This window comes from Heteronotia binoei, chromosome 1 (assembly GCF_032191835.1).
Source record: "Heteronotia binoei isolate CCM8104 ecotype False Entrance Well chromosome 1, APGP_CSIRO_Hbin_v1, whole genome shotgun sequence".
Classification (NCBI taxonomy): domain Eukaryota; kingdom Metazoa; phylum Chordata; class Lepidosauria; order Squamata; family Gekkonidae; genus Heteronotia; species Heteronotia binoei.
The window spans coordinates 192,770,387-192,789,475 of NC_083223.1; the positions used below are offsets into that span (position 1 = coordinate 192,770,387).

Sequence of the window (19,089 nt, forward strand, 5' to 3'; positions counted from 1 at the left end):
CAATCACTTTCAATCACCTTCACTTTCAGCCCAATCAACCAAACAAACAGTAGTTCCCCAGCTACCACAACTCAGCTGTCTCAGCTTATCTCAGAGCTGCTCTGCTCTGCTCTCCCTCAGACCTCTCTGAGATGTGCCTTTTGGTGGGGCAGAAGATGCTACCGATAGGGAAGCCAAGTAAAAATGCTTGGTTAAATTGCTACACTGATGAATCCAGTCCACTATTTCTTTTTACTTTAACAGAAATGACAGAATATCATCTGGAACTGGTCACCCATATAGGAATCAATAACACCAGGCTTCATAAATGTCTGAACTGAACCAGATTATCAGCAAAACTAGTAAAAATACATGGGGGTGGTCGTGGTAAGATTGTACTTCTCTAATGAACACAGATAAATTGTGTATCTGAATTTTCCAGTTTTACTGGCAGAGTTTGATTGATCTGCAATTCCCATATCAGCAATACAAAGAGCCACCAAGGCACCTCTTGTGCACAAATCTAGGTAAGAGTTACAATATAAGTGCTTGCACTTATAAGCAGTGATTGCACCGCATGGGAGCAGTGACCATAATGTTATTGATTTCACCATTTGTATAAATAGGGAATTGCCCCCAAAAGACCAACACAACCACTTTTAACTTTAAAGGGGGTAAATTCTCCGAGATGAGGAGGCATGTGAAGAGAAAACTGAAAGGAAAGGTAAATACAGTCAAAACCCTTGAGGAAGCATGGAGGCTATTTAAAACTACAATCCTAGAAGCTCAGATAAAATATATTCCACAAGTCAGGAAAGGCATAGGTATTTTAAAAAGCCTGCATGGTTAACAAACAAAGCAATGGAAGCTGTAAAAAGTAAGAAGTATTCCTTTAAGCGGTGGAAAGCTAGTCCAAGTGAGGTTAATAAAAGGGAACACAGGCTGTGGCAAAACAAATGCAAGACTGTGATGAGGCAGGCAAAAAGGGACTATGAAGAGCATATTGCAAAAAAAAAAAAAAGACCAGCAATAAAACTTTCTTCAAATACATTATAAGCAGGAAACCAGCCAGGGAGGCAGTGGGGCCCTTGGATGTTCAAGGGGTAAGAGGATTATTGAAGGAGGATAGGGAAATGGCTGAGAAGCTGAATAAATTTTTTTGCCTCTGACTTCACTGTGGAAGATGAGAAGTGTTTGCCCACTCCAGAACTGCTTATTTTTGGAGGGGTGTTGATATGAGTCAGATTTTCAGCCCTTCTGCTGATGTCAGGGTGCAGGTGATGAGAGAGAAGGTCCTATGACTGATAGACAAATTAAAAATTAATAAGTCACCAGGGCTGGATGGCATACTTCCAAAGATTCTGCAAGAACTCAAAGATGAAAGTGTGGTTCTTTCATGGAAATCTGCCTCCGTTTCTGAGGACTGGAAGATAGCAAACGTCACCCCCATCTTTAAAAAGGGTTCCAGAGGAGATCTGGAAAATTACAGGCCAGTCAGTCTGACTTCAATACTGGGAAAGTTGGTGGAAACCATTATCAAAGAGAGAATTAGTAGGCACATTGATGAACAAAAGTCATTGAGGAAGACTCAGCATGGGTTCTGTAAGGGAAGATCTTGCCTCACTAACCTGTTAGAGTTCTTTGAGGGATGAACAAACATGTGGACAAAGGGGACCCAATAGATGTTGCTTACCTTGACTTCCAGAAAGCTTTTGATAAAGTTCCTCATCAAAGGCTCCTTAGTAAGCTTGAGAGTTATGGAGTAAAAGGACAAGTCCTCTTGTGGATCAAAAACTGATTAATTTTTAGGAAACAGAGAATGAGTATAAATGGGCAATTTTCTCAGTGGAAGATGGTAAACATTGGGGTGCCACAGGGCTTGGTATTGGGTCCCATGCTTTTTAAGTTGTTCATTAATAATTTGGAGTTAGGAGTAAGCAGTGAAGTGGCTAAGTTTGTGGATGACACTAAATTGTTCAGGGTGGTGAGAACCAAAGAAGACTATGAGGCACTCCAAAGGGATCTGTTGAGGCTGGGCGAGTGGGCATCAATGTGGCAAATGAGGTTCAATGTGGCCAAGTGCAAAGTAATGCACATTGGGGCCAAAAATCCCAGCTACAAATACAAGTTGATGGGGGTGTGAACTGGCAGAGACTGACCAAGAGAGAGATCTTGGGGTCGTTGTAGATAACTCACTGAAAAGCCAGCCATCTCTGCCTGAGATGTTTGGTGGGGGTGGCACCTGTGTGCCAAGAGGGGGAATCAGGTACGGCTGTAGGGTGATCACCTAGAACCTTGCCAGGTCGGTCGCCCATGGGCTTCCATTTTCAGTGGTTGAGAATCCTGGGGTGCTAGGGTTGCTCGAGTACCTGGTGCCCTGGTACAAAGTTCCTGTTCGAACCATGACAGTATCCGTCGCTTTAAGTCTTCTTGGTACTGTTGGCAGGATTATGTAACACTTGCTATACAGGTGATAAAGTGAAAGCATGTGAGTAGCATGTGTAACCTATTAGCCAATAAGGAATGTGATTGGCTGGTGGGGGTATAACAGCAGTAGCCATAATGCTACCTACTGTGGAGAGAACGGAAGGAGAGGAGTGGTATGCTGTTGGATTGTTGGATGGACTGATATTGATGGACTGTGTAACTGACTATTCTTTTGGACTGTGTGTACCTGTACTGTTGAACTGACTGGACTGACTGTAAGTGGACTGACCTCTGGACTGTAACTTGACTTTGCTATGCCCAAACCCTAATACAATTCTGTTAACTGGCTGTCTGTGAGTGTGTATTCATTAGAACATCAGCTGAGGCTGGGCTGACCAGAGTGGCCCTGCGGGACGTTTCCACTACACTCTGTCATCGGTTATGGGCCCAGAGCGTCCTACGTGGGAGTAACCTCTGGCCGTTCCAGTGTTTCAGCGTTCTGTGAAGGTTATCTACTCGTGAGTAAGACAGCTACAGGCGTGGGTGTGGCAATTTGTCTTTGTCCAGGTTATTATGATGGAGTCCAGCGTGCAAGCCTCAGGTTTTCATATAACCAGGCTAAATGGTGAAAACTACAGTACATGGTCCGAGAAAGTCACAATGTTGCTGAAATATCAAGGTCTGTGGGAGTCGGTATCTAATCCACCAGACATAACAGCTCTGCATGCCGTTGATGACGCTGAGCTGATTGCCAAGCACCGCAGGGACGATGATAAGACTTTTTCCCGGATTGGGTTAACCTTGGAGGCTTCCCAACTTATCCACATCAAAGGTACCAACAGCGCAAAGGGTTGCTGGGATGCTCTGAAGGCATTATATGTGCGGGAGAGTGTGGGTTCCCAGATATACCTAATGAAGAAACTCCTAAGTGCCTGTCTAGAACCAAGTGGAGATATGCAGACCCACTTGGAGTATATGAAACATACCATTGCCGAGCTACAGGAGAAGGAAGTAACCTTTTCTCCTTTGCAGCAGGCGTATATCATCCTATGTCCATTAGACGCAAGTTATGACCAGTTCGTTGCCATTTTGGACGTTGTGCCCAAGGCTGAGCTGACTGTGTCTAATATCCTCCACCGGTTGCTGAATGATGCTATGAGAAGGAGAGACAACACCCTAATCCGGGAGACTCCCGCCCATTCTGCTAATCACACTGCCCAGGAGATTCTTAAAGGGGCGAAATATGAGCATGACGCAGCAAAAGCGTGTGCAGTGAGAAGGTGCTACTCCTGTGGAAGCACCAAACACTTAAAGAGACAGTGTACTCTGAAGAAAAGCAAGCGGTCTGCCACTACTCCAGGAGGTGGGTGTGTGAATGTGATCATAAATTATTCTTCCCACAGCACTCAACAGTTCCTGGTGGACAGTGGATCGACTGTACACATTGCCAAGGATAAAAAGTCATTTGAGACATTTACTCCTGTGCAAGGCCAGTGTGTAACACTGGCGGACGGCGTATGTGCTGATGTAGCCGGGAAAGGAACAGTGAACGTGGCAAGTCTTGGAAAGAAATTGCCTATGTTGAATGTGCCAAGCCTTAACTACAATTTGCTCTCTGTTTCAGCTTTGGCTGACCAAGGTTTCAAAGTTTCTTTTTCAGCATCCGATTGCAGCATATGTGCAAAAGGTGTGGCTGTTAAAGCGAAACGACAGGGAGACTTGTATCTCCTCGAGATGGAAAAAAGTGTACAAGCTGTGAGTACAAATCGAGCACCCCATGTGCATTCATTTATGGCACAGGAGGCTGGGACACGCAAACTTCCAGGCAGTGAAGAAAACCTTATTGTCAGCAGGAATAACGCCAAAGCTGTGTAAGTGCTATGTGGAATGCAAGATTTGTAAGGCTGTAAAGTCTATGTCTGCCGCAACCAAAACTCTTGGTAACTTCCAAACCAGTGACAGGTGTTGCGATGGTGTGGGGCTATCTTTCAGAGTCCAACGAGTCACAGGAAATGTCTCCTTTGGACTCCGGGGTTGCAAGGAGGGGGTCTGGCTGGCCCTCTCCTCCGTGGCCAATGCGTTCCTCTCATGCCCACTGACGAGCGTGCAGACCGAGTGCGTCTTTTCGCACATGGGCGACATTGTCTGCCCACATTGCAATCGCCTGCAACCCTGGACAGTTGAGCAGTTGGTCTTCCTGAAGGTTAACTTGGTTCTGTTAGGCTCCCCGAACGCAGGCTTTGAGAGTGAATGAAGTGAGCACTTACTTGTGCCTGCATCCTCTCTTGGCCCGCGCTTGAAAGGTGGTTGTAAAACGCTCTCCCACTAAACATAGACTAGAATCCAAAGACAGCCCAAAAACTCACTCACAAATTGATTGGCAGTGCACCTCTCCACCCATCATCCATCCCCAAACCAAAAGCTTGGAGGTGACAATTTTTAATGGGGAAAAACAGCATGGGAGAAAGGGTTGTACACTACCCAAGGTCTTTCTAATGCTGCATCAGGATACTGAGTTGTACTTGGGTTAACTAAGTGTATAATCATACTTAATGTGAATAATTGGGATCTGAAGGCCTCAAGAATAAAGATAGTAATCTCACAAGGTAGTAGCAGCTATCTGCTAGCATGAAGTGTCACTACTTGAGTCAAGTTCTTCCCAACCATTTCCTAATTGGGTCTCCAGCTGCTGTTTGCTCACCCATCAGCCATATGCTCTCAACCTCAGTCCTCCAAACAAACCCTGGACTACAATAATTTGAGATTTCCAACATGTCCCAGTCTGTTCACATCCTTTACCGAGTGGTGTCTTCAGCAGCTTAGTAGTAACTCTGGTTTTAACAGTCATGTTTTGAACAAACAAGTCTCTATTGCTCAGTCTTTTCTTCTGGGAAGGGACTAGTCTTCTATATTTTCGACTATGGAGCTTTAAGGAATATCATGATTCTGTGATTTTCCTCTGAGAGTATCAGTCAAAGGGACTGGTTAACATCTCTAGCTTCAAAATGGATTGATCCATAACTGATTAAAATTGATTAGGCACTCAGATTCAATTTGACAGGGCAACATCTTAAAGTGTTACAGGCAAAATCCAATATGCTTTCACCTAGACTGTGCCTTAGCATTTTAGTTCCTTTTGTGATTCAGTTCAGTGGCTGAAGCAGAATAAATACCATTGGCTTTGTTCAAAAGAAATAATGAAACAATAGCATTTACATGCAAATTATACACCCCAGTGCCAGTTTGTACTATGGATGATGCTATCTTTGCCAACATTGTTAAAGCAATAAAGGCAGCCAACACACAAGCATAATTAAAAGGATGCAGTCTCAGAAGACAAGATAGTCGCTAAGAGTTCAAGATTTCCATAGCAACTGTTCCGATTACTCTTGTTTCTTCATTCTTGCTAGAACACTCAGAATCTCTTGACCAGAAAAAGGAGGGGGTACTCAGAAAATCTTCTGCGAGTCAGGCATACAGTATATTCTCATGCTATTCTGGGTCACTGGCTCTTGTCAGAAGGCAATTGACATCTTAGGAGACTGTCTTGGGGACTATAGACTACCTGGCAGCAACACCAATTTCTGTGTCTTCAGGATTTACTTTTTTTTAAGGGACAGTCAAAACAAATTGTATTTAAAAAATCTAACTCCTTCATAACATGAAGTTTGTTCAAATATCAAACCTAGACAAGGCAATTTGTCTGTATAACAGGAATGAAAGATCCATTAGGGATCAACAGGACATTTATTCCAATTCCAGTGATGGGATATCTTGTATCTAAGGTGATTGTGCCACTTGTATTGTTGAATTGTCTCCCAGCAAAATTCAGCAGACCTGCTCCACTGAAAATGTTAGACAATCAGTAAGGCAGTAAGTTACAGAGCCCCGTGGTGCAGAATGGTAAAGCTGCAATACTGCGGTCTGAACTCTTTGCTCATGACCTGAGTTCGATTCCAGCAGAAGCTGGATTCAGGTAGCCGGCTCAAGGTTGACTCAGCCTTCCATCCTTCCGAGGTCGGTAAAATGAGTACCCAGCTTGCTGGGGGGAAAGTGTAGATGACTGGGGAAGGCAATGGCAAACCACCTCATAAAAAAGTCTGCCGTGAAAACGTCGTGATGCAACGTCAACCGAGTCGAAAACGACTGGTGCTTGCACAGGGGACCTTTCCTTTCCTAAGGCATTTTTATCCTATCAGATCATTTGAGAACTGGGCTATATCTTAATTTAAGATGAATTGTTTCTGTTATTTTTGTAAACTTGCTTTGGGGGCTCTTCAAGCCAAGTACCAGCCTGAAGGTATAAATAAATATGCTCTCCAATAGCTGCGGCTGTTCAACCTTGCTTTGGAAGCCTCTAAAGCAGAAGATTCTGCAGATTCCAACTACATTTTCTATGCTGAATTTTTTCCACCTATGGAAAAATGTAAATCCACATGGCTTTCACACAGAGATGATTCTCTGTGTAGTTCTCAGATAGAGCATCTACATAGCAGTTTTTCCTGCACTTTCAATGCCGGAATCTGTATTTGTCAGTTATCATCTTTGATTGAATGAGGGAGGGAGGGAGGGAGGGAGACAAGCAAATTCCAACTGGCTGGGAGTACAGTTTCTCTTTCTTGAGAATGGTTTAGCTTGAATACACTGACACTAAAGGACATAATTCCTTCCCATAATTTTTTCTTTATTAGCAAATTGCCTCCACTTTCTGCATGATTGACTTTAAATATTAGAACAGTAGGCACATACTCTTCCCCTATTTGAATCTATTCTCTAGGATCACTGTACTGAGGGCTTTCTTTCTTTTTTTGAATATTGAGGGCTTTCTGTACATCACCTTTGCATTGGACTCTAAATTCTACTGTATAGATCAGAGTAGACATGGAGGTACAAGATCTGTGCTTTGGATTTTCTGTGGCTTTCTGAAAGCTACATAACATCCCCATGGGTGGATAGATTTTTGAACCTTTCCCTTTATGCAGGTCTTATTTCGAGCAGGAGCTCACAGAAGCAGAGCTCTGGAACCTCTAAATTTTATTGTGCTTCTTAACCCCTCCCCCAAATAATTGCCTCTGGGCTTCGTTGTTCAAATCCCCTGTGAGAATTTTGCTGAACTCTAAGATTTGACAAAGTTTGTAATATTTTCCCCCACAAAAAATGGGAAAATAACCAAAACATATAAAACAGACAGATGGGAATCTTCATCATGCCACTGTAGCCACATAGGAGAAAGTAATTTTAAAAGTATGATGGGAGTAAGGTTTTATTATGACAATTATAATTCAAGAAGCATTTTAATGTATATGCTGAGCTGATATAATTTAGTAAACCTTCTGGTGATGTCAGGGGTGTGTGACATACGCAAATGAGTTGTGCTAATGAACTCTGGCACCTCTTTTTCTATGAAATGACACCTGCCTTTATGCCATTTTCCACAATTCATATCACTTTTATCCCAAAGCTGCAATGTGCCACTCGAGTGAAGAAAAAGACAAGCACTTATAAGTTACTCCTTCTCCTTTCCCTCTGCCTTGCAGTTTCAGGGGAAGAGGACTTAAATTGTGAAAGTGGCATGGAAGAGATTACACAGACAGGAAGCTTTAGAGGCTTCCAAAGCAAGGCTGAACAGCCGCAGCTATTGGAGAGCATATTCATTTATATCTTCAGTGATCATTGGTCCACCTTCAAAGCAGCCAAGTGAGGTTGCTAATCAGCTTTTTTTAAACAGCAGGAGATCATCACAGACCTTGTATCTCATGTCTCGCTTAGCTCTAGGATACTGTTGGCTGTGCAGGTTGGCTCAGCTGCATTTGACAAGGTTTGTTTCCTCTCACCCGTTCTCATCTAATACAATTTCCCTTTTGGCAGGAATTGCATCATTAGCACATGACACGGAACGATAAAAGGGCCTCACTGGCAGACCATGGGCAGCATCCTGCATGATATGGTTTTGGTCCGACCTCCATAAGTTCACCTCCAGTTTTGGTCTGCTCCCTCCTCTGACTCTTTGAACCATGCCTTCCAGTTCTGTCACTGTAGGTACCTTGGTGTGGTGGCAATAGCTCCCAAGAGAGAAGAGCCAAAAATACAGGCATCTGGATTGGCAGATAATAATGTTATCCACAGCTTGACTCCACAAAAAGGTAGAGTATACCTTGCCTTAGCAGTATTGGCCTGAGCTACCTAAATACTATGTTAGCTGCATTTCTTTCAGAATGGCCACAACAAAACAAGTTAATAAAGTGGACAATGAAACAGGAAACTTTAAAGAGACCAGCAATTGGAAATTGTGACTTTTTTCTTAAACAAGAACCACAGTAGCTCAGTTCATGTTACATGTACATCTTGCATGTATATGTGTACATATGCATGTAAGAAAGGGCCAGTGTATGTCCTTTACAAATGAAATCAAGGACTAGCATCTGGGAAAACATGGTGTTTAAATTATACACTGAGCTGTACATGCATTGAGCGTACATGAGCATTGCTCAATGTACATATGAAGAAATATCAAATGCACACTATGAGAGGATTGTATGTATGTGTGTTACCTGTAACTTGTGAACTGGGTTTATGTCTGATTTGGTTAGGTAATAATTTAGAACAGCACTATCTGCTGAAGTACTATACAAAGTATTTAATATTTTGACTAATTACAGAATGCTTCTATTGCCCTTAAAAATATACCTGAACATGTATTTTAATCATGAATACTGGAGTATTGTCATATGTTCATGTCACATGTGGTATGTTATGCAGTCATGAAATGTGTTGATGAGATGTAACATGAGACTCTGCCTCTCCACATACACAATTGGATATAGCTGAATTTTTTTTCTAACCAGGAAACAGTTTCCATATTGTTTGGTCTGCCAGAGTATCAATAACAGTTGGAGAAGATTCTGAGGCATTGTCTAGAGTTCCCATTCATCTCATGGGAACAGTACTGGGTCTCAGTCATTATGGATTGTGAGTGTGCCATAGGATGCACCTAACATTTCCCATGGTTGTTCATTGTGATCAGTGATGGTTAAGCTGCTTTCTAGAGAAAGTTTGTCCACTGGTCCTGACGTTCTAAACAATGCAGAGTTATTCATGCTGCTATATCATATTAAGAGGAGCCCTGTGTTGCAAAGTGGTAAAGCTGCAGTACTGCAGTCCAAGCTCTCTGCTCACGACCCGAGTTTGATCTTGGTGGAAGCTGGTTCAGGTAGCTGGCTCAAGGTTGACTCAGCCTTCCATCCTTCCGAGGTCGGTAAAATGAGTACCCAGCTTGCTGGGGGGGGGGGGGGAACTGCAGATAACTGGGGAAGGCAATGGCAAACCACTCTGTAAAAAGTCTGCTGTGAAAATGTTGTGATGTGACATCACCCCAGAGTTGAAAACGACTGGTGCTTGCACAGGGGACTACCTTTACTTTTATCTTATTAAGACAGTATTTGAGGATATTTATCATATTATAGCATTTGATAGACAGATGCAATGATAATTAGTACTTCATAGTTGACAGCTCGTGGGATTTCATAGATGAAGCCTGCCAAAATAAAATCAAGAAATGGCAACAAGCTTAAAGCATTCAAAACAAAAATTTGAAATTTCTTGTAAAAATTTTGAATTGTTAATTTGGAAAATTCAGCATATTGAGAATATTTACAAATATTTCAGTTTTTCCTCTTCTCTTGCCAAAGCTAGACCAGTTAGCTATCTGGTGCCTGCTGGATCCATATTTCAGCAGTGAAAAACTCAGGTGGCTACAGTGGTGAGTGGAAAGATGTGACAACCATTAGAGGAATGCCTGTAGGGACCTTGCTCCTTCTCTCACATACTTTCATGGAAAACTGGGTGGGATGAGCTCCTGTGTCCAGTCCGAAGCTATCAAGGTGCCCCTCATGTGAGAAAGACCCATACAGTTAGCTCTGCCCACATAGCTGCAATTAGCCACATTTTCAAACGGTGGGACCACTCTAGGGGGAGAGCTTGTCATGTACACCCCCAGCACCAAGACAACATCTCAGGAGACATATCCATACCTACTGATGCTCACTAATGTATTTTGTCTCCCACTGACCATTTCCCCCTCTTCAGATCTATAATTCCTTCCTTCCTAGTTCATCCTTTGTACTATTATTTGCACTAACACAGTGAATGCATAATTACAATATTGCACTGAATAACACTTGGTATGTGTTAAATAAATACCAAACAAAACTGGTTGAGATATATTCTCTCAGCTTGGGAAAAAATGTATTGCAATAAATGTAATCCGCTTGGTTTTGTAACAAAATATTGGTTGGGGCTGGATTCTGATTTCCAAAATTTGCTGCTGCCACTTATGAATTTGGATTTCCTCCCAGGCTGTAAGGGCTGTCATCTGAAATCTGAAGCTACCACCTGGAAATATGAAGTAATTTTCCAGCCTTAGTGAACATGCTAGTTTTATAGCTCATAGCAACCAGCACCGCATCAGAGCGTTATTTGACCAGTTACCTTACAACTCCAATTACCTGGAATGCAGCAAAGATGATCATCCTGCAGTTTTTTTTAACAAATTAAATTTAATATTTCTTATGATGTAATGAGCTACAACCACTCTCTCATTTGTTATATTCTATATTGTTCACTGTCTAATGAAACACCATCTGATGATGATGATAATATTTGATTTATATCCCGCCCTATACTCTGAATCTCAGAGTCTCAGACTGGTCACAATCTCCTTTACCTTCCACCCCCCCACACACACACACAACAGACACCCTGTGAGGTAGGTGGGGCTGAGAGAGCTCTTACAGCAGCTGCCCTTTTAAGGACAACTCCTACCAGAGCTATGGGAGAGCCAGTTTGGTGTGGCAAGCCAGTTTGGTGTAGTGATTAAGTGTGCAGACTGGGAGAACCAGGTTTGATTCCCCACTCCTCCACTTGCACCTGCTAGCATGGCCTTGGGTCAGCCATAGCTCTGGCAGAGGTTGTCCTTGAAAGGGCAGCTGCTGTGGGAGTCCTCTCCAGCCCCACCCACCTCACAGGGTGTCTGTTGTGGGGGAGGAAGGTAAAGGAGATTGTGAGCCGCTCTGAGACTCTTCGGAGTGGAGGGCGGGATATAAATCCAATATCTTCTTCTTCTTCTATGGCTGACCCAAGGCCATTCCAGCAGCTGCAAATGGAGGAGTGGGGAATCAGACCTGGTTCTCCCAGATAAGAGCCCGCACACTTAACCACTCCGCCAAACTGGCTGTGGTTCTGGTGAACTCTTCCTCATGGTACACATGATCAGAAAGGTTTACATCTCAAACTGGGAACAAATACCTTTGAGTAATTACTTGTAATGCCTCTGATCCCAATGATTTTGTACACTTGGCTTTAAAGGCAGAGGCAGCAGTTACACTGAAATCCTGACAAGATCGATGTTTACAAGTGTAAAGCTTTCTTCACAAAGCAGATGAGTGACAGAAGAACCCCTCTACATTTGAATTTTAACATAATGACAATAGCATCTGGCTTCCTTCCTTCCTGATCTCCAGCACTATTACAGAGAAACATAAATGGCATCTATCATTCAACTGAATTCCCTCCATGTTTCTCTCTGTTGTGTAGGATTCTATTTTTAAAATCCACATTGCTTTAAAACATAAGAGGAAATGTCTATTCTCTGCAGTTAAGATAAAAAAGAAACTAATATTCATGAAGAATAGATTCAGGTGAGTAGCCATGTTGGTCTGAAGCATCAGGACAAAGTTTGAGTCCAGCGCCACTTTTAAGACCAACAAAGTTTAATTCAAGATATAAGCTTTCGTGTGCATGCACACTTCTTCAGAAACAGTGAAACAAAACTTCTTCAACCATTATAGGTGTGGGGGTTAGTTGTCAGGAAGAGCTAGTTAGATGTATAAGTAACTAGGCAATTATAGATGAGATCAGATAAAGGTGGCAGTAAATTAGCATATACATTCAAGATTTAACAAACAGATGTGAGAACTGTTTGAGTCCAGTAGCACCTCCAAGGCCAACAAAGATCAATTCTGGGTATAAGTGAGAACTGAAAGACTTAGCATGTGTAAGTGCAGGCCCCTTCACATACATTGAAACAGATTTCCTCAAACATTACATATAGGTGTGTGTGGAGTGTTATTCAGTTACTTACGCATCTTGACTCTAATTAGCCCTTCCTGACAACTAACTCCCCCACCTATATATATAATGGTTGAAGTTCTGTTCCCCACCTCAGCAGTAACACTAGGGTGTTTCTATTTATTCCCCTGGCATTAGACCACCATTTGGTAGCAAATGAATAGTACATTTATGATGCAATCCTAAACAGTTATACTTTTCTAAGCCTATTGACTCCAGTGTACTTAGAACTCTGTTGAGGTTGCACTGTTAGTCTGACAAAGACCAGATCTCTGACTGCATAAATTGCAGCTGGGGATAAAAGCTGCCTGGGCAATTAGAAACAGGTCTTGTTACCTGCTTGGCATGTATGAAGAAGAGCTGTTTCAGTTAAGCAGCTGCAGCCTCTTGACATAGCAGTTTTGCGTTAGGCCACCTGCTTGTTTTAATTCAGATACTGAAAGCAAAGCTTAGGAAAGGGAGACTATTGGTTGACATCATATTAATGGACAGCTTTTCAGTTAATTATTGTCATAGTGGGAATATATGCAAAAATGTGGGTCCACTTCTTTTTTTTTATTCCACCAAAGAATGCAAGATGGTATAAATGCTTCCCCTTCTTCAACTCAGACTCAAAACAATTCTATGAGAACATGAGGCTGTATTAGATCAAACTTGACTGATAAATTTCATATCTGAGGTTGAATTTGAATTCAGATCTCTCTAGTTCAAATTTAACATACTGTTTTTAAAACGACTTATGAAGAATTCCAGGGATCAGAGAACTGAGAATGCTCATTGATCACAACCCCAGTTAAAAATGAATGAAGACACCATGAAGATTCCCAGGTGCTACAAGCATCAAGCCATGTGTTCTGCCTGAAATGCTTCATGGAGCTTGTTAACAGGAGCAACTGGGCTTGCAGCAATGACAGTCTCTGACTTAGAGGCTCATGTAAAGGAATGTTGAAGCAAGACACTATTTTGCCACATTTAACCCTTTGCATAAATGTTATGTCATTGGTATGTGCCCAGGGAGGCCTCATGTTATGCCTGCTGCTGTATATGCATACAGCAACCACACCTTTATAGCACACAAGCTAGTGAATGGGTAAAGTCTCTTTTGGTAGCTGATGAAAGAAAATCTTTATTATCTTTCCCTACACCCCATAAATACAGTAAGAACTTGACCCCATAAATCTCCCTCCCCTCCTACCCATGAACAAAGCACCTACACAACACCATGGAGTGATGGATTTTGGCAAGAGCCAGCTTCTTGCTTCCTGGCAGACAACAGATCAGAACTTCTTTTCAGCATTCAGCAGGCAGAAGCTGGCAGGATGCATAAATGGCTGAGCATGAATTACCTTAACAATGAAATTGGATTTACAAAAGCAGCAAGCAAAAACTTAGGATGGCTGCAGAAACTGGTCTTCAACAACCACCATCAAAAACCACACACACACATACAAATACATAACACAAACACACACACACACACACAGAGCAGGGAAGGCTACACATTTGAACCTTCCTGCACCCAAGATATAGTCAAGCAAGGTCTCTTGGAATACAGGTTATCCCATCACATTTGTTTTACATCCTGTACATGTATCTATAAATACTTCCACGGCTTCTTTGATATTCACACCATGGCTGTTTCTTCAGTAAGCATAAAAGGAGGTAAAATGTTTCTGGATGGAGAAAATCTCTAGCTACCAAGTGGTCTCTTGCATCTATGTCCAATCAACCACCATCTTCCTCAGTGATATCTCCATTTAGACCAGTGGCTACCTCTTGCTTTTGGAATGCTTGACTGCCACAATTGTGTGTTGGTTATGCCAGTCTAAGAATCCATGTGGCAGTGCCTCCACAGTGGAGTTTGCTACAAAGTGATCAGTGAAGGTCACTCTCTGCTGCTCTGCACCTTCGTTCCGCTGGACAGATTTGGGGGGGGGGGGAGGAAGAGAGAGAGAGAGAGAGAGAGAGAGAGATTAGACAAAAATTATATATTACCACTACTTTACTCAGTGAAAACTATGCTATGTTTTCTGTAGCCAAAAGAAGTAGAAAAGGATTAAGAGTAGACCATTAGTTATTTGCATCATAGTCTCAGCAATGCAACAAATGGGCCTGCTCTCCCTGAAGTTCTGTAGGATTGCATGAAGCTGGTATGAGAGGTTGCAATCAAATGGTAGGAATTGTCAGGAAGAAAATTCTCACTCTCGTTTATTTTCAGAGAGATAATTAAAGCAAGGCCATGGATATTCTGTAATGGCACTCTGAGTACAAAACTGCATCCAGTATTATTTTTTAAAGCTTTGTTGTAATTCAGAGCTGCAAGACAAACATTTGAAGGAGTGAACAGTATCAGCGATTAGGCTGGAGGCTGAAAATTTACAGAAATCCAGCAATAGGGTTTCTATAGGTTCTCAATTTAAAATAATCTGATTTGGATACAATAAATAAACCCCAGAGATGATCTCTGTTAATCACCTAGAATAAGGGCTACTGGGAACAGAACAAACATTTGTTTGCATTTCATAAGCAGAGTACAGAAGCAAGATTTTAAAGTTCACAGACTGAAAAACATAGGGATACTGGATACACTTCTCTGCTCTGATGTACATATGATTGTGCATGGGGACCCTCCAGCCCAACCCTGCATTCTGATTTCCAATTAACTTTGCTTCACATAGCAGTGCTAACCATTGCAAGGAACTAAGAAAAGCATACCTTGTGAAACTTTGTTGATCATTTAGAAGATGCAAAAGAAGCATGGAAGAGAGAAAAGGGGGAAATGTAACTGTCAAGAGTATTCAAAACTCATACAGAAGAAACTTAGTAAAAGAGGTCAGCCCTCCCATGTACAGTAAGTGACATGCATGTAGAGGGATGTCTGGCTGGGGCATACAAACATACTTGCAAGTGAAGGCAAACCCAGCTAGAGTCCTCAGAGCAGTACATATTCTTATCTCATCCACCTAATGTACTCATCTCATTAACTTTCTGCCTGCTGATGCAATCCTTTCAGTGCCAAGCTCTACCCACTCTGTCACATGGTTAGAGATGCCATGATGCTGGCGCAACTCATTTATACCTCTCACAAAACCTTACCAGTTACCAATTGGTGACAAAAACCTTTCTTGTTCTGTAGGTTAGTGATGTCAAATGAACTGTGCAGACGGTAGGGATACAACTGCAGTTTAAAATAAAGTACTGTTTTGACCAGCACCTCTTGAGAAGTGGTCACCAACATCCAATATGCAAAACAAGTATGGCTGCCCTATCAACTGCAACTGGTGCTTAGCAACTGAAGTGATTGTGCCACCTTTAATCAGGACATTTTTTCCAAAGAAAAATGAAAGGCAACCATGTAGTTCCATGGCAAATTGAATTGTTGTTCTCCTCACTCTTCAGAAATCATAAAATCAGCTTTGACAAGGATCACTGAGTGGGCAGCTAATTTGGACTCAATTCTGTGACACACAATGGCATTCCCAAGAGAAAAATGATTTTGGTTTGTCAGACCAAGGAAACAAGATCTCTGTTTCCGAATTATTTTGCTAGTAACACTGCCTGGCTTCCACTCATGAGGTAAAACTTCAATATGTTGCCATCTCCATATGTGAAAGTGAAAAATAACACCTGCCACTTGTGAGAAAGGGGTACATTCATAAAAGGGATAGCTAGGCTTTTCAGGGTACATTATCAGAAAACTTTAGAATAGCAACCTGTTGTATATATTCCTCTCCAGCCTGATGGAGATCTGAATGGTTGGAAAGAGGGTAAAATCTTGTGATCCAATAAAAATCAACATTGTTACCTGCTTTGTGTCTTGATTTCTGTATGGAGTAGTATAACAGACATTAAAATAGTATAACAGACATAAAAACAGACATTCTCCATGTGAACCTTACTCCCCAAAGGCTTAGTCAGTTAAAGTTTCAGTCATATAACTGATTCTATTAATTCACTGTGTGTCTTATCAAAAGTTGCTGTCCACCCACCTTTCTCACGCAGGGGTGGCAGACCTGTGCTGCAGTGTTTCTGTGGAAGAACAAACGTGGGCTAGGGCCTTGTCAAGTTCTTTTCTGTCAAACATTAAGCAGCCCTGTAATTGCTGACAGGTATACAGCCCTACAATTAATCTAGGAGTGACAAGTGGACTGAATAATTTGATATAACTAATTACAACTCAGTAATAAATCCTTGAGGGTCAGTAGCCTGGCAGTCATTAACATCCAACTGTGAAAGCGCACACAATCCCTGAAAGTCCTATAATTTAAGATTCTTGTTCATAAACCAACAAGACAGAAGAACAAGAATGAGAGCAGTAGGTGGACTGGTTCACGCTGCAGTGGCATAGAAGCCCTTCCTCTGAATCTATACTGCTACAGGAACATAATTACTGAAGAACTATGTGGGCAAGGAGAATTATATCATTTCCTTCCCACATCAGTGCCTCTCTTCCTGGAAGCTAGATAGTATTTGCAAAGGAAGCAGTACCATTCTGCTTTGCCAATACTGTTTCTCAAGTAGCATGGAATGGAACCATGGGATAAAAGCTCCTCTTTCATGTGGGTTCACACCACTATCTGCTTGCAAATTGCAATTCAGATGCAGGCACTAACAATAGTTCAACAACTTAGATTGTTACAGCACTTCACATTTAGCAAAAAATTAAAGAAGGGATATACAAGTAGGAAAGAGGGAGTTTGAAAATCCATGGGAGTGCTACCAATCTGAACTGAATCAGTGCAAAATTCCAACTGATGTAGAGATGCTGATGATGTCAGGAACAATGCTCCTTCTAAGCTGTGGAGTCTTGTGAGCAAAAATTCTATTTTGTGAGCTACTGGCATTATATTTGTGAGTTACATCATAAATTAGTTTGCTCTGGGGCCATTTCTCCTGAGCTAAGACAAAAATGTGTGAGCTGCAGGCTGAAAAACTGAGCTAGCTCACCCTAACTCAGCTTAGAGAGAACACTGGTCAGGAACTGCAGAATTCAAGACTATGAACTTCCAAATTAATTATGATTCCACCCTTTATTGTTCTTGGTAGAGCTCAGGGCACTTTGAAGTATCATCAGTTTCACTTTGGGGTAAGAAAAAAATAAACAGGTCTTTACAAGTGAAAACACGAAGCTACAATAGCTTGATTTTTTCATAAAGATAAAATCCTAGAAGCAGTCACAGAACTCCTAAATTATGTGCAGACTGTTTTTATATTATAAAGGTTCCTTGATATTTGGAGCCTCTATCTAGCCTTGGACATACAATATCCACAAGAGTTTGGGAAGGCAACACACTCTGCTAGTTAGTGGCAAGAAGCAAAAAACAGTCTGGAGACAATAATACAATTTGAATTTAAAGAGACAGCAAGAGTGTGGAACCTTTTTTAGTGGGAGTTAACTAAACTTTGCATGCAGTTGTAAAAACGGTAGAAACAATTGCTTTCTTGGATCCAAAGCAAGGTGGTGATAGTGGCAAGTGCCATCCAGTCACAGCTGAATTATGGTGACCTCACAGGGATTTCAAGGCAAGAGGTGCTCAGAGGTAGTTTGTCATTGCCTGTCTCTACATAGCGACCCTGGATTTCATTCATGGTCTCCCATCTAAGTACTAACCATGGTTGACCTTGCTTAGCTTCCAAGCTCTGATGAGTTTCCAAGTGCAGGCTAGCAAGATCAGTGACTATTTTGCCTTTAAGACCAACGAAGTTTTATTCAGAATGTAAGCTTTCGTGTGCTCTAAGCTTAGAACACATGAAAGCTTACATTCTGAATAAAACTTTGTTGGTCTTAAAGGTGCACCTTGACTCCTACTTTGTTCTACTGCTTCAGACCAACACGGCTGCCCACTTGGGGCTATTTTGCCTGGGTTTTTTTGTTATGCTCAGCTTGTATTTTGTACCACCTGTTTTGTTTATATCATCAAGCTCCAGTGTTCTTGCATCCATTGGAAATTTCCAGGACTTCTCATTGCTTAATGCAAATGGGAGCATACATTTAAGGAATCCGACAGAAATGCATGTGGGAAAGGGACATAGGGTGGCAACCAATGAATGGCTAACAAAAACTTCAACCACCCAACTTTCCTGGAGAATTTCCTGGAGAATGGCGCAGTAACTTTATTCTCCTATGAGGTATGGATAGAATACTACTTGATAAATCCTGCTGCTACACATTGGTACTTCTTAATCTTGATTTATAAACATTCCTTGGATTGGCAGATGCATTCTGCTTTCCTGGATAACAACAGCTATACCTCAAGTTCACTAAGAGAATCTATACTGACAAATACAGCAGCTTGCCACAGATATCCCCCAGTTTAACATTTGTTCATGTCAACCAAACCAAAGGAAATGTGCAGTCTGGTGAGTGTTTAAGTATTTTCCTACTTACACCGGGAAAACCCCCCCAAAGCTTTCTCTGTCATCTGGGTTAGGTAAGCATCAGGAGCCCCATTGTCAATACATTATATACTAATGTTGCTTTAATTTGTGGGATTATCAAACGTAGGGAAAATTTTCAGCACTTTGACCCTACACTTGTCTTTCTCAAAAAGAAACTAG

General features: G+C 41.8%; 1 protein-coding gene across 2 annotated transcripts in view; it reads right to left on the minus strand.

Annotated features, from left to right (window-relative positions):
- Window positions 1-14,104: 14,104 nt before the first annotated feature.
- STUM (stum, mechanosensory transduction mediator homolog) overlaps window positions 14,105-19,089 on the minus strand; it is a 138,184-nt gene continuing 133,199 nt past the window's right edge. For both annotated transcript variants that reach the window (XM_060245805.1, XM_060245815.1), the window contains exon 3: window positions 14,105-14,447. In XM_060245805.1, the coding sequence (XP_060101788.1) occupies window positions 14,407-14,447 (41 nt within the window). In that variant the 3' untranslated portion in view covers window positions 14,105-14,406. The remainder of the gene's footprint in view (window positions 14,448-19,089) is intronic.